Source organism: Neopelma chrysocephalum, unplaced genomic scaffold (genome assembly GCF_003984885.1).
Source record: "Neopelma chrysocephalum unplaced genomic scaffold, ASM398488v2 Primary Assembly neopelma1_165, whole genome shotgun sequence".
NCBI classification, from domain to species: domain Eukaryota; kingdom Metazoa; phylum Chordata; class Aves; order Passeriformes; family Pipridae; genus Neopelma; species Neopelma chrysocephalum.
The window spans coordinates 383049-393790 of NW_020897827.1; the positions used below are offsets into that span (position 1 = coordinate 383049).

At 58.7% G+C, this 10742-nt stretch overlaps 1 protein-coding gene across 4 annotated transcripts; it reads right to left on the reverse strand.

Annotated features, from left to right (window-relative positions):
- Positions 1 to 1509: 1509 nt before the first annotated feature.
- On the reverse strand, positions 1510 to 10738 carry DCAKD (dephospho-CoA kinase domain containing). 4 transcript variants are annotated; one of them, XM_027701683.1, is made up of 6 exons: positions 10651 to 10738; positions 8956 to 9032; positions 7135 to 7252; positions 4995 to 5198; positions 3109 to 3196; positions 1510 to 2634 (listed from the first exon to the last, which is right to left on the reverse strand). In XM_027701683.1, the coding sequence occupies exons 3-6, from the start codon at positions 7244 to 7246 to the stop codon at positions 2349 to 2351; spliced, it is 690 nt and encodes a 229-aa protein (XP_027557484.1). In that variant the 5' UTR covers positions 7247 to 7252; positions 8956 to 9032; positions 10651 to 10738; the 3' UTR covers positions 1510 to 2348. The 4 variants fall into 4 exon arrangements, with proteins under 4 accessions (XP_027557484.1, XP_027557483.1, XP_027557482.1 ...); XM_027701682.1 differs by lacking the exon at positions 10651 to 10738 and adding an exon at positions 10354 to 10566 and having other exon boundaries at positions 8952 to 9032; XM_027701681.1 differs by lacking the exon at positions 10651 to 10738 and adding an exon at positions 10393 to 10565.
- Positions 10739 to 10742: the final 4 nt, after the last annotated feature.

Consider the following 10742-nt stretch of genomic DNA (forward strand, 5'->3'; position numbering starts at 1 on the left):
GCGGAATCGATCCGGCCGCCAATTTGCACAGTCAAATATTTGGCTTCGCGGCGCGGGGCCGGCTCTGCTCGAGCCGCCCCGGTGGGCGCGGGGGTGACGCTGCTCCGCGATCGATGGCGGGACGTGGGGCGAGCAGGGCCGGGGCTGTGGCGGGGCTGGGGGCCGTGGCACAGCACCCCCCGGCCCCCGGAGCCCACGCGGAGCCCGGTCCGGGGGGCAGCACCCGTGTCACGAGCGCGGGGTCTCAGCCGGGGTGTCCTTCAGGGTGTCTCCTCCACGGCCATCGATCGTGCTGTCGATGCCACCCAGCCCACGGAGCTGAGCCGTCTGTCACCGGCGGGGGACACGGGCTTGTCCCTGAGGGGGTTTGGCTGGGAGGTGGGAGGGGGACTAGGGACGCTGGGGCAATCCTGGGGCAGCACCCACAGCTGGGCACCGCACAGCAACAGCCCCATGGCCAAGCGCCGGCTCCAGAGCCCTTTCCCGGTGGGTGCCAACACCCGGGCACGCAGCCCACACAGGGGGCTCAATCCCCAGCTCCGCCCAGAGCCCCCAAACCAGGCCCCCACCAGCCCCACGGACAGCCCTGTGCTTCACCATCCCCTGAAACCAGTCGCTCCCTCGGCCCCGCTAAACTCGTTAGCGAACGTCAGCCGGGCGGGAGCGAAGCGCCAAATGCGATTACGGCCCCGGCTCGCTCCCTCCTTCCACCCCCGGCCCATTTATCGCGGAGGCGAGCGGGAGGGAGGCAGAATCAACGCTTATCTCGGCCGAGAAATCGCGCTCCGGCCCTGATTTATGGCTGGCTGGGAGGGACTCCGGCAGCGCCGAGCAGTTAAGGAGCATTAAGAGCAGGGAGGGGTTGTTTGAAAGGGCTCCCCCCACTCCGGGGATGCTCTCTGGGGCTGCACAGCGACCGCTGGCTCTCTCCAGATGGGTGTGACACAGGACCTGTGGGTGCACTGTGGGGCTCAGGGGAGGGCAGAGGAGTGGGAAGGGTGTCTGGCCCCTAAAAGGGGCACGTGCAGGCTGGGGACACTGAGATGGTCCCTGTGCCTAAAGGCTGGCAGTGGGGACAGCCAGGACACTGCCTCACAGGGCCGAGCCCGGGAAGGAGGATGGGAGCATCCTGGAGGATCCCGGAGACCACTGCGTGCAGGGAGGAGGGGTGGGCAAGGGCTGGCAGCACCCACCCTTCTCGGAGTGTGGGGACAAGGGGCGGCAGTGGACACAGGGGTACCCCAGGGGGAAAGCACTGGCACAGAGAACCACAGGGGGCCCAGCATCACATCCCAGGAAGCTGGAACTGCCCAGAGCCAACACGGATCCACAGCCCCCTCCAAGGAAGCTCAGGGCACGGCTGACGCTCCGAGCAGCTCCTGGAGCAGCTCAGGGATGTTTACTGGGAAGAGCACGAGCGCCCGTCAGCTCTGCCTGCGTGTGCTGAACTTTACAGAGCGCAGCCGTGCCCCGGCATAGGAAACGACCTGGGAATGGGCCGGGAAGAGCTGCGGGAGCAGCCGCGGGAGCAGCTGCTGTTCAGTGTTTTATTAAAACAAAAGTGAAGAGCCAGCACCCGCCTCGCCCAGGCTCGGCTCTCCCGCCGGGAAAGCGCCGCCGAAGGAAGCTCAAACAGCAGGAAATGAGTCTGAACGAGGCAGAGCCCAGGTCTCTGCCCGCTCCGGGGTGTATCAGACCCTCGGATCCAAAGACAAGGACGACCCACGAGCGATGGCCACAGAAACAGAGGGCGGGAGGGAGGGGAGCAGCCCCCTGAACACCTGACCCACGTGAACGAGGTGCTGTCCGTCCCCCCCCAGGCAGATTTAACACGTTTCCATTAAATCAATGTGAAAGAGGGGAAATCCCAGGTCTAAACTCGGATTAGGAGGGCTGAGCTGCAGGGGATCACCCCAGAGACATTGCTGGCAGGGACAGGGCCCAAGAGGCCACCTCTTCCCAGGGAAGAGATTGTCCTGGAAGACATTAAAGTGAGATTGTCCCGTATTAAAGTAAGATTGTCCTGGATTAAAGTGAGATTGTCCTGGATTAGAATGAGATCGTCCCGGATTAAAGTGCCTCAACTCACTGAAGTCCCACCATAGAGACCCACAGGGGGGACAACAAGAGCCTCCCCACACAGGCACAGCTGGTGGGCGAGAACCTGAGCAGGGAGAAGGTGCCAGAAAAAAACCCCCTGGCTACATTCACCTTGGGAACTGTGCAAGGAGACACCTCTCGCCGCTGTCTGCATTCAGCTGGCAAAGCTCATTAACAGAGGTGGCCTTTTGGTGCCCTTTTCAAACCAGGGAATTCAGGGCCCTTCCCTGACTAAGAGAAAAGGTGAATTAGGAGATGAGATGCCGCAGGAGGAGGAACACCAGCCCCCCGAGCCCGGCGACGGCCGCGCCCGCCGCCAGCCGGGCCCAGAGGAAATCCAGGGAATCCTCGAGGCGGGCGTGGAGCCGCAGCACCTGCCGGCGGGTGCTCTCCCGGTCCCCAGAGTTGTCGATGACGTGAGTTGCCCACTGGAGCTTCTCCTCCAGTGGGATCTGGGAGCTGATCCGGGCGTCGGCCGCGGCCGCGTCCAGCCCGTTCCGCCTCATCAGCCGCGCGCGCTGCGCCGGGGGGTCACTGCCGGGGAGGGGATGGAGCTCAGCTGGGCTGGGAGGGAAGGGGGGTCTGCCTTCCTCGGGCATGAGGGGGGATAATAAAGTGGGAATGAGAAACATTCCCCGCGTCATTTCTGCCCCAGCCATCGGGTCGGCACTGCCCGGGATGACCCCGCTGCGTGTTTTTGGCATTCCCACAGCCCACAACACCAGGCAGTGCCCCAAATCCTGCCCCAGCTGATGGTGCACAGGCTGTAGAAGGCCCAAAGGAACAACATTCCCTGTATGATGGTGCTAGCTTCCAGGGAAAGCTCAAGAAGCCCCCTCAAGTGCACTAGGATGAAGGGAGGTGCCACAGGACAAAGGGAGATGTCACTTCTCTCAATGGGCTTCACACCAGGGCAGTGGCTGAGCCCTTACCAGAGCAGACAGATGTGACAGCCCCCTCTAAGAGAGGTGGCATTGTCCCTGTCCTCATGGTTCCTGGGGCACTTACCAATAAACCAAGACCGTGTATCTCATAAACTTGGTCAACCCGCGGGTCTCGAAGAGCAGAGGGATGTCCAGGATCACGTAGTGGTATCCTGTGGAAATGGCAACACCCCCCAGAAAAGGGAACAGCATTAACCCCCGTTCCCAAATCCCTCCTGCCACACACACATCATGGCCATGAAAAGCAAAGGAAGTGGGAGCTCTAGAGCTCCATGATTGCAGCAGAGCCCGTTCGCCCTCCTCCCTCTCGCAGGGAGGAAATGGTTTCATTCCAAGTTTCCAGAGGGGAAAAAAAAAAAAACACAACCCTAACCTGGCTGCTCTCAGACCAAAGGTGAAGCTGCAGAAATATAATGAGGAGCTGAAACGAGGAGCTGAAATGAGAGCAGCAGTGCCTGGCTGGTGAGAGCAGCAGCCGTGCCGGGCTCTCCCGGGAAGCAGCAGGGAGAGTGTCCACAGCAGGATCTGCTCTCCACTCCTTCCCTTGTCCAAGACTTTGCCAGGCTGCAGTCATCTGAGCCAACCTTCCCCAGCTCAGTTTTCCTGCCTTTATGCAAAGCTTTGGCTATACAGCTCCATTTTTCCAAGGGGAGCGAGGAAATCCTTGCAGACCTCTCGCAGCTGTGACACTGAAACATGGGGGAGCCTCTGGGCACAGCCCCAGGGCTGAACCCTCACCAAAACTCCCCGAGTTCGGTTTAAAAGCACTGTCACCATGAGGAACAGAGCTTGCCACAGCCAGTCACCATCCCTCCAGGCCCTGTGGCCCCCCAGTTTTCCCTGTGCCTCTGCCCTTGGCCAGCGCCAGCTCTGCGGCATCTGGGGAGGTGGGAGATGCCCTGCTGAGCCTGGGGGAGCAGGAGAGGGGAAGGGAAAGCTCTAAGCCAGGACTTCACTCCCCTGTGTGTGCCTCAGCCACAGGGACACCTCAGGTTTTGCTGCTGTCCCCTCTTTATAACCCAACCCCCCTAAAACTCAGGGCAAGCAGAGCCTGGACAGAGACATCATCCAAGGAGCCCCATTCCACCGCATCTCCGCCCCCAGAGGCTTCTTGCTGCCCTCCAGTTTGATCGATCAGAGCTTTCCTTACACAGCGATCCTCAGAGACAACATCCAGCTATCCCAAATCATTAAATCCTGACTAATGAGGACAAAGCTGCCTGCTGAAGCCACACAGCGCTCTCGCCGAGGGCCAGCGCAGCATCCGCCTCCTGAGCCCGCAGCCCCGGGTTCAAGACTCCATCTCTGCCTCCTGGCTTTCCTGCCTGTTGCTTCCTTTGTGTCCCTCCTCCTCCTCACCCTGCAGCAGAGCTTGGCCCCGTGGAGCCCCGGCACAGGCCTGTTCAGCTCTCACAGGGCTCCAGCTCCGATAAGCGCTGTGGATCCAGACTGGCTCTGTGAAGTCTGTCATACACGGAGACCTCCGGAACAGCTGGTGATCTTATCTGGCATTTCTCCAGCCCTGCCTGACAGCTGCATTTGTTCCATGTATCGGGGGGAAGGCAGGACTTTGGAGCCCACAGCTGTCAGCCCGTCCCTCACCTTATCGGCGCTCAGAGGGCTGCACAGCTCCCACTGAGGCCGGGGGCAGGGAAGGATATTCGGCCATTTCGGGAGTGTGACATTATCCGGGGGCTGATCTCAGCACAGGCCTCACAAAGCTGCTCCCAGGCCCCACAGATACACTTTAAACCGCAGAGGAAGGCAGTGAAGGGCAGCAGTGAAAGGCAGGAGTGAATCAGGAATGAATCCTCCAAGGGCCACCGCAGGCAGAGCACAAAGGCTGTCACTCAACGTCCCTTCCCCTTCCCCGTCCCTGTCCCTCTCCCCACATTCAGGGACAGCTCCTGCCTGAGAGGAGTCCCTGAGGGCTGGGACTTGGCCTCTTACCGAGCACAAAGTACTTCAGAATCTGCTTCAGCATCTCCTTCAGGATCTGGGGGTGGGTGATGGAGTTCAGCAGCCGCCGTTTCTCCGGCTGGGAGAAGATGATGTTCCCGAGAGCCTCGCGGTTTATCTCGCCGTTCTCCAGGAGGATCTCGGTGCCAAAGTACCGCAGGATCTGCTGGTGGGCCTTGGAGTGGGGCTGCACCACTGAGAACATCAAACAGCCGGGGGTGAGGGCTGGTTTTACAGCACTGTTTGCATCAGCAGCCACCCCCAGATGGGGTTTGGTCATGAACGGACGGAGCTGATCCTCGCCGGGGCACCACATCTGCCTCCAGCACATCTGCCTCAGCTCCAGCTCCTGCCAACAGCCCTCCCAGCCCAAGGTCCCTTGCAGGGCTGACACCTCCTGGGAGATCAAAGTGTCCTGCAGACATTAATTCAGCACCACAACCCTCCCAGCCCGTGCTGCTGCTCGGGGTGACAAGTCAGCAGGGCGGGCAGGAGGACACGGCCATGGCCACACGCCAGGGCAGGGGCAGGAACTGGGATGAGCTGACTGCCCCCAGTGAGGAATCAATCCAAAGGGACCAGGACCAGCTGAAAACCTCAGCACTACGTGAACACACACTTCTACAACCTGTGTCTGGCTGCTGCTGAGGTATTTTTTTTACTGTCTTTGACCTCAGTCACTAAATTCTTCAGGAAAATGAACACAAAAAACCTTCTAAAAGCTCAATCCCCAATCAGCCCTTGCAGGGACTCTGACGTTACAGGAGTGTATAACTTTAAAGCCACCAAAAAAAATCACCAACAAAAGGGATGCAGCAATAAAATCATAATTAAGCTCCAGCTGAGGGTAACCACAGCGAAGGAGAGAGCAGATAATCATCTCTCCCAAATCCAGGAACATTGCCACAGGTTGTAACCTCAGGCCAACCTCATAAAAGTCTTTAAGACCAATTTCTTCCTCCCATGGAATATCACATGGAGGCAGTTTTGGGATGGGTGAAATCCATATAGTAAACAAACACATATAAAAAAGGAATTGGAGGAAAATAAAGTGATTGGTAGAGAACTGACACAGAGTATCTGTAGTGTTTTCCTACCGTCTCCAAGGGTTTTTAGCACCTCCAGCAAATTTCCTGCACCTCGAGGGGAATTACAGTGCAATAAAATGTTAAAGCATCGCAGCTTTGAGTGGCTACACAGTAAGTTCTTCACCAAACAGAAAAGTTCTGGCACTTCCAAATGACACCATTGCACCACAGCTCAGCTGCAGCCCCTGGACCTGCCACATGCAGGATCCACAGAATCCCAGAATCCCAGGCTGGTTTGGGTGGGAAGGGACCTTAAAGACGACCCTGTGGGCAGGGACAACTTCCACTAGCCCAGGTTGCTCCAAGCCCTGTCCAACCTGACCCAGGACACTTCCAGCTCCTCTGGCCAAGCTCTCTGTTCCCCTCGTTATCCCTGTGGGATGGAGGGGTTAACACCTCACAGCTAATCAGGGAGAGCAGCCACTGCTCCAGTCCTGCTGAGGCAACAGACCTGGAATTCTGGCTCTTCCCTCTAGCCCAGGCAGCACATTTGAGAGCAGCAAGAGGCAGGTGTGCAGTGCAGGAGCACGGACCAAATTCCCTCACCTGGGATCTCTGGAGCCTCTTTTTTTTTTTGAGCACATTAATGTCGAGGTCTGATCTCTCAGTGCCACCAAGAAAACAACATCCAGCACAGAGGGACATTCTCATTCAAACCTGTAGTGATCCCACCCCACATAACTGGGTGACAGGATGTGTGTCCTGGATGTCAGAGGGGACACTGGATTAGCCAAGGGAACCACATTAATTTTGCCCAGAGTTGGCTTTCAAAGCTGGGGAACATCACACTCCAGGAGAGAGAAACTCAGGGCATGATCTCCCCGCGGTGTTTCTTAGGACACGATCTTCTTTTTTTGGTTATTAAAAATATATCCTAGTTCCAATCCCCCTCCCCCGGAGGCAGCTCCACAGCCTCGCGGAGCGGGAAGCGGGAGGGAAACACTTGGATGTACCCAGAGCACCCTCTGCCGTCAGCGCCTCCCGGCAGCGACCCCAGTTGTCAGGGGAACCTCAGGGAGCACGATCAGCCACGGAAAACTCACCCTCCCTGGCAATGAGGTCGGCGTCGATCACGGCACAGCCCAGCTCCCGCAGCACGGCCACCACCGTGCTCTTCCCCGACGCAATCCCACCCGAGAGTCCCACCAGGAACATCGTGCTCTGAAAGGGGGAAAAAAGGAGCTGGAAAACGTGCCAGGACAGGGCTCTCTTGTTTGTGCTGGGCACAGCAAATATTTAGCCCAAAACAGGTGGCTTCATTCGCAGCTCGTTCTCTCTGGGTGTTACTGAGACATCGGCAGGATTTTGGCACCCTCTGGGCTGGGAATTCCTGTTTCACAGGCTGCAGGATAGTGCTGGGTTAAACGAGGCTTCCCTGGACCCCCCTAACTCTGGATGTGCCACTTGAGCCAGCCCTCAGTTCCTCCAGATGGTTTATCTGCAGCTGCAGCAACTCATACCCCTATAGCACCTGCACCCACCAAACCACAGTCTCACCTACAGCACCATAAACCATGGAATCATGGAATGGTTTGGGTTGGAAGGGACATTAAAGTCCATCCATTCCCACCCCCTGCCATGGGCAGGGACACCTTCCACTAGCCCAGGTTGCTCCAAGACCCATCCAAGCCAGCCTTGGACACGTCCAGGGATGGGGCAGCCACAGCTTCTCTGGAAAATCCATTCCAGCCCCTCCCCACCCTCACAGGGATAATTCCTTCCCAGTATCCCATCTAACCCTGCCCTCTGGCAGTGGGAAGCCATTCCCCCTTCTCCTGTCCCTCCATTCCTTGTCCCAAGTCCCTCTCCAGCTCTCCTGGAGCCCCTTTAGGCCCTGCAAGGGGCTCTCAGGTCTCCCTGGATCCTTCTCTTCTCCAGGTGAACCCCCCCAGCTCTCCCAGCCTGGCTCCAGAGCAGAGGGGTTCCAGCCCTTGGAGCATCTCCATGGCCTCCCCTGGACCTGCTCAGAGAAATCAGAGGAAATTTCTGATAGGGTTGGTGAGGGTGACAGTCACAGGGTCAGTGACAAAGAGGAAGAATTCAGACAACATCTCAATGTGGGAGAACACAAGCACTGGGAGGGAGAGCCCTGCTCGATCCTGCAGCCGGGTAGGGGAGATCAGCCACCTCTGACATAATGGGGACACAGAGCCCACAAGGCACTCAGTGCATCCCAGTCCCACACTGCCTGGCAGCCCAAGGGGCACAGAAACCACGGCTCTGAGCAGCAAACTGGTGTTTGTGAGCTGGCAAACACAGCCTTGGACACAGATCCTGTGCCTGCCCACGGCCCCGAGGCTGGGGGGGGCCAGTGACCCCCCAGCTCCTCTCACAGCTCCTGCACTGAGATCCCTGCTCAAGCCAGACCTTGCAATCCTCTAAATCCAAAAGGCTCTGTAATGCTGAGGCAGCTCTGGAGGGCTGAGGGGACTCCTGGGAGTATCTGCATCCCAAAAAGGCAACAGCCACAGGAGGCTGGGAATGAACCCCGTGTCCCCTCTCCAGCCCCAGCCCAGGGTGTCCAGGGCTTTGTGCAGCTGAGTCCTGCAAACCCCCAGGGACAGAGGCCCCAGCTCTGCTGTCACCTTGTGATACCACCCTCACAGCCAAGGGGCTGAACCTCCTAAACCCCATTTTTCTGCCTGTTGTCTCTGAGAAGGAACTGGCCCCGTGATCTTTGGCCAGGAGCCACAGGCTGCTGATGGTCACCCCTTGCCCAGACCCAGCTCCCAGAGAGCCCTGTACCCCAAACCCAACAATCTCAGCCACCACTGCTCTGCCCAACCAGTTTCTGGTCTCTCCCCTCCCTCCAGACACCCCCAGCCCCCCAAAAAACTCAGCACACACAGGACCCAGGTACCTACTGCCTGCACTGTCCCCCACGAACAGGGGGCTGCAGGAGGGCTGAGATGGGCCAAAACAAAGCACTGTGTCCTCTGGGCTGGAAAACACACACAAAAAAGACACTTTAGTCATAATTAGCTCCTACAAACAGGACTCAAAAACAGAGTTTAGGGGGAGACAGGGGCGGGTGAGTCCTGTAGCAGCTGGAGGCAGCTCAGCAGAGGGAAGAGGCAGAGTTGGAGTAAAAGCCAGGAGCTGATGCCAGCCCACAGCAGCACCATGTGCTCCTTCCCCTTCCCAGACCAACAGATGGGGAGAACTCCAGCAGCAACAAGGGGGAATAATCCAAAAGGACTCAGAAAGGGCACTTCTGATAAACAGCAGCGCTTTGGGGTGGCTGACAAACACCCCAAGCAGGACCTGATGCCCCGGGGAGCCTTTTCTGGTGTTACTGTGGGCTCAGTGTGACAGAGGGGCTGTTTGTTTATCCCAGCAGGTTAAAATATTGCTCTCCCACCAGGATTTCATACACCTGCTGCAGGAGGAGCCTCACAGCAGCTGCACAGGGAAGATCCACATCGCAGGGGTGGAGGCTCCACATGCCTGTTTTTTTGAAAAATACACTCAAAACTCTGCTGCCCATGTAGAGTAAACACAGGGCTTTAACTGCAGCAACATCAGTGTTCTGGCCTCCAGCCTCAGCTGGGACTTGCTCCCAAAAAACCTTCTATTTCTGTCCCTCCGTCGCAGGAATTACTGCAGGGGGAAGCAGCCCTTGGAAGGGTTGTCCTGGAATCCAGGGCCAGCCAGGGCTTGGAACACTCGTGCTGTCCAAGGCTCAAGAGCTGGGGCACAGAGCTCAGCACACGGAACGAGGCATCAATATTTAACGAGCCCGGGTGTGAAGTGCACACGAGGGGAGAGAGGCCAGCCCGCTGCTGCAGCTGCTACGGGCAGGAGCCAGAACCAGTTTTCCCAAAAATACATTTTTTGGCTATATTCGGCCTGTGCCAACTAAATCAGAGATGGGGAAAGACAAAACACGAGGCACGGAGGCTGTTTGGGCTGTAAAGCCGGGAGAGCTGCTCCAGCAGCGAGGAACGGGGAGAAGCACCCAGGGCACCGACGAAGCGGGTTTTAAACACTGAGGTGCCCCAAATTCCCCTGTGTCTCATCTCCTCTGGTTGCTGAGCGCAGCACAAGCTGCCAGCCCCAATCCACCCATCACAGCGACTGGGGACGGACCTGCAATGTCCTCCCACACCACCCTACACCCCGGCTCTCCCCCTGCGCCCGTCCCCGGCTCTGGCACAGCGACAGACCCGGCGTTTGGCTCAAGGAAGAGGAGGTTAAAAGGAAAAATCATTAAATATATGGCTAATTAGGGGGAAAGAGCCGCCACCCCCGCCCTGATCCACCCGCACCGTGGGACCCTCTCAGCGCCCTCACCCGCTCACTCCCTGCCCGGCTTCACGCGCCCCGCAGTATCCCGCGCACCTATTGGCTGGCAGGAGGCGGGGCGCCTCTCCCAGCCAATCGGCACCGCCCTCCTTGGGCTGGGCCCACCCCCTCCAGCGGGAAGCGGGCGGAGACGCGGACACGCGGCCTCGGTGTGGGACAGGTGGCCGAAGGGGCCGGGGCGCGGCTCTCCGCCACGGCGGGGCTGCCCCGGTCCGAGGGAGCCCTCCCGCTCCGGGACATCCCCAGAGGCTCACGGGAATTGTAGTCCTGACCGCGGCGCAGCCCGGCCCCCGCAAGCCCGCGCAGACTACCGCTCCCGGCATGCCCCGCGGCGCGGCGCCCAATC

What these genes read in the sequence shown, in the direction of transcription:
- DCAKD (XM_027701683.1), bottom strand. Translation starts at nt 7,246, where the DNA reads ATGTTCCTGGTGGGACTCTCGGGTGGGATTGCGTCGGGGAAGAGCACG. An exon ending in CGACCTCATTGCCAGGGAGG is followed by an intron (nt 5,199 to 7,134) that starts GTGAGTTTTCCG and finishes TGATGTTCTCAG; the next exon opens with TGGTGCAGCCCCACTCCAAG. An exon ending in TCTGAAGTACTTTGTGCTCG is followed by an intron (nt 3,197 to 4,994) that starts GTAAGAGGCCAA and finishes CCATTTCCACAG; the next exon opens with GATACCACTACGTGATCCTG.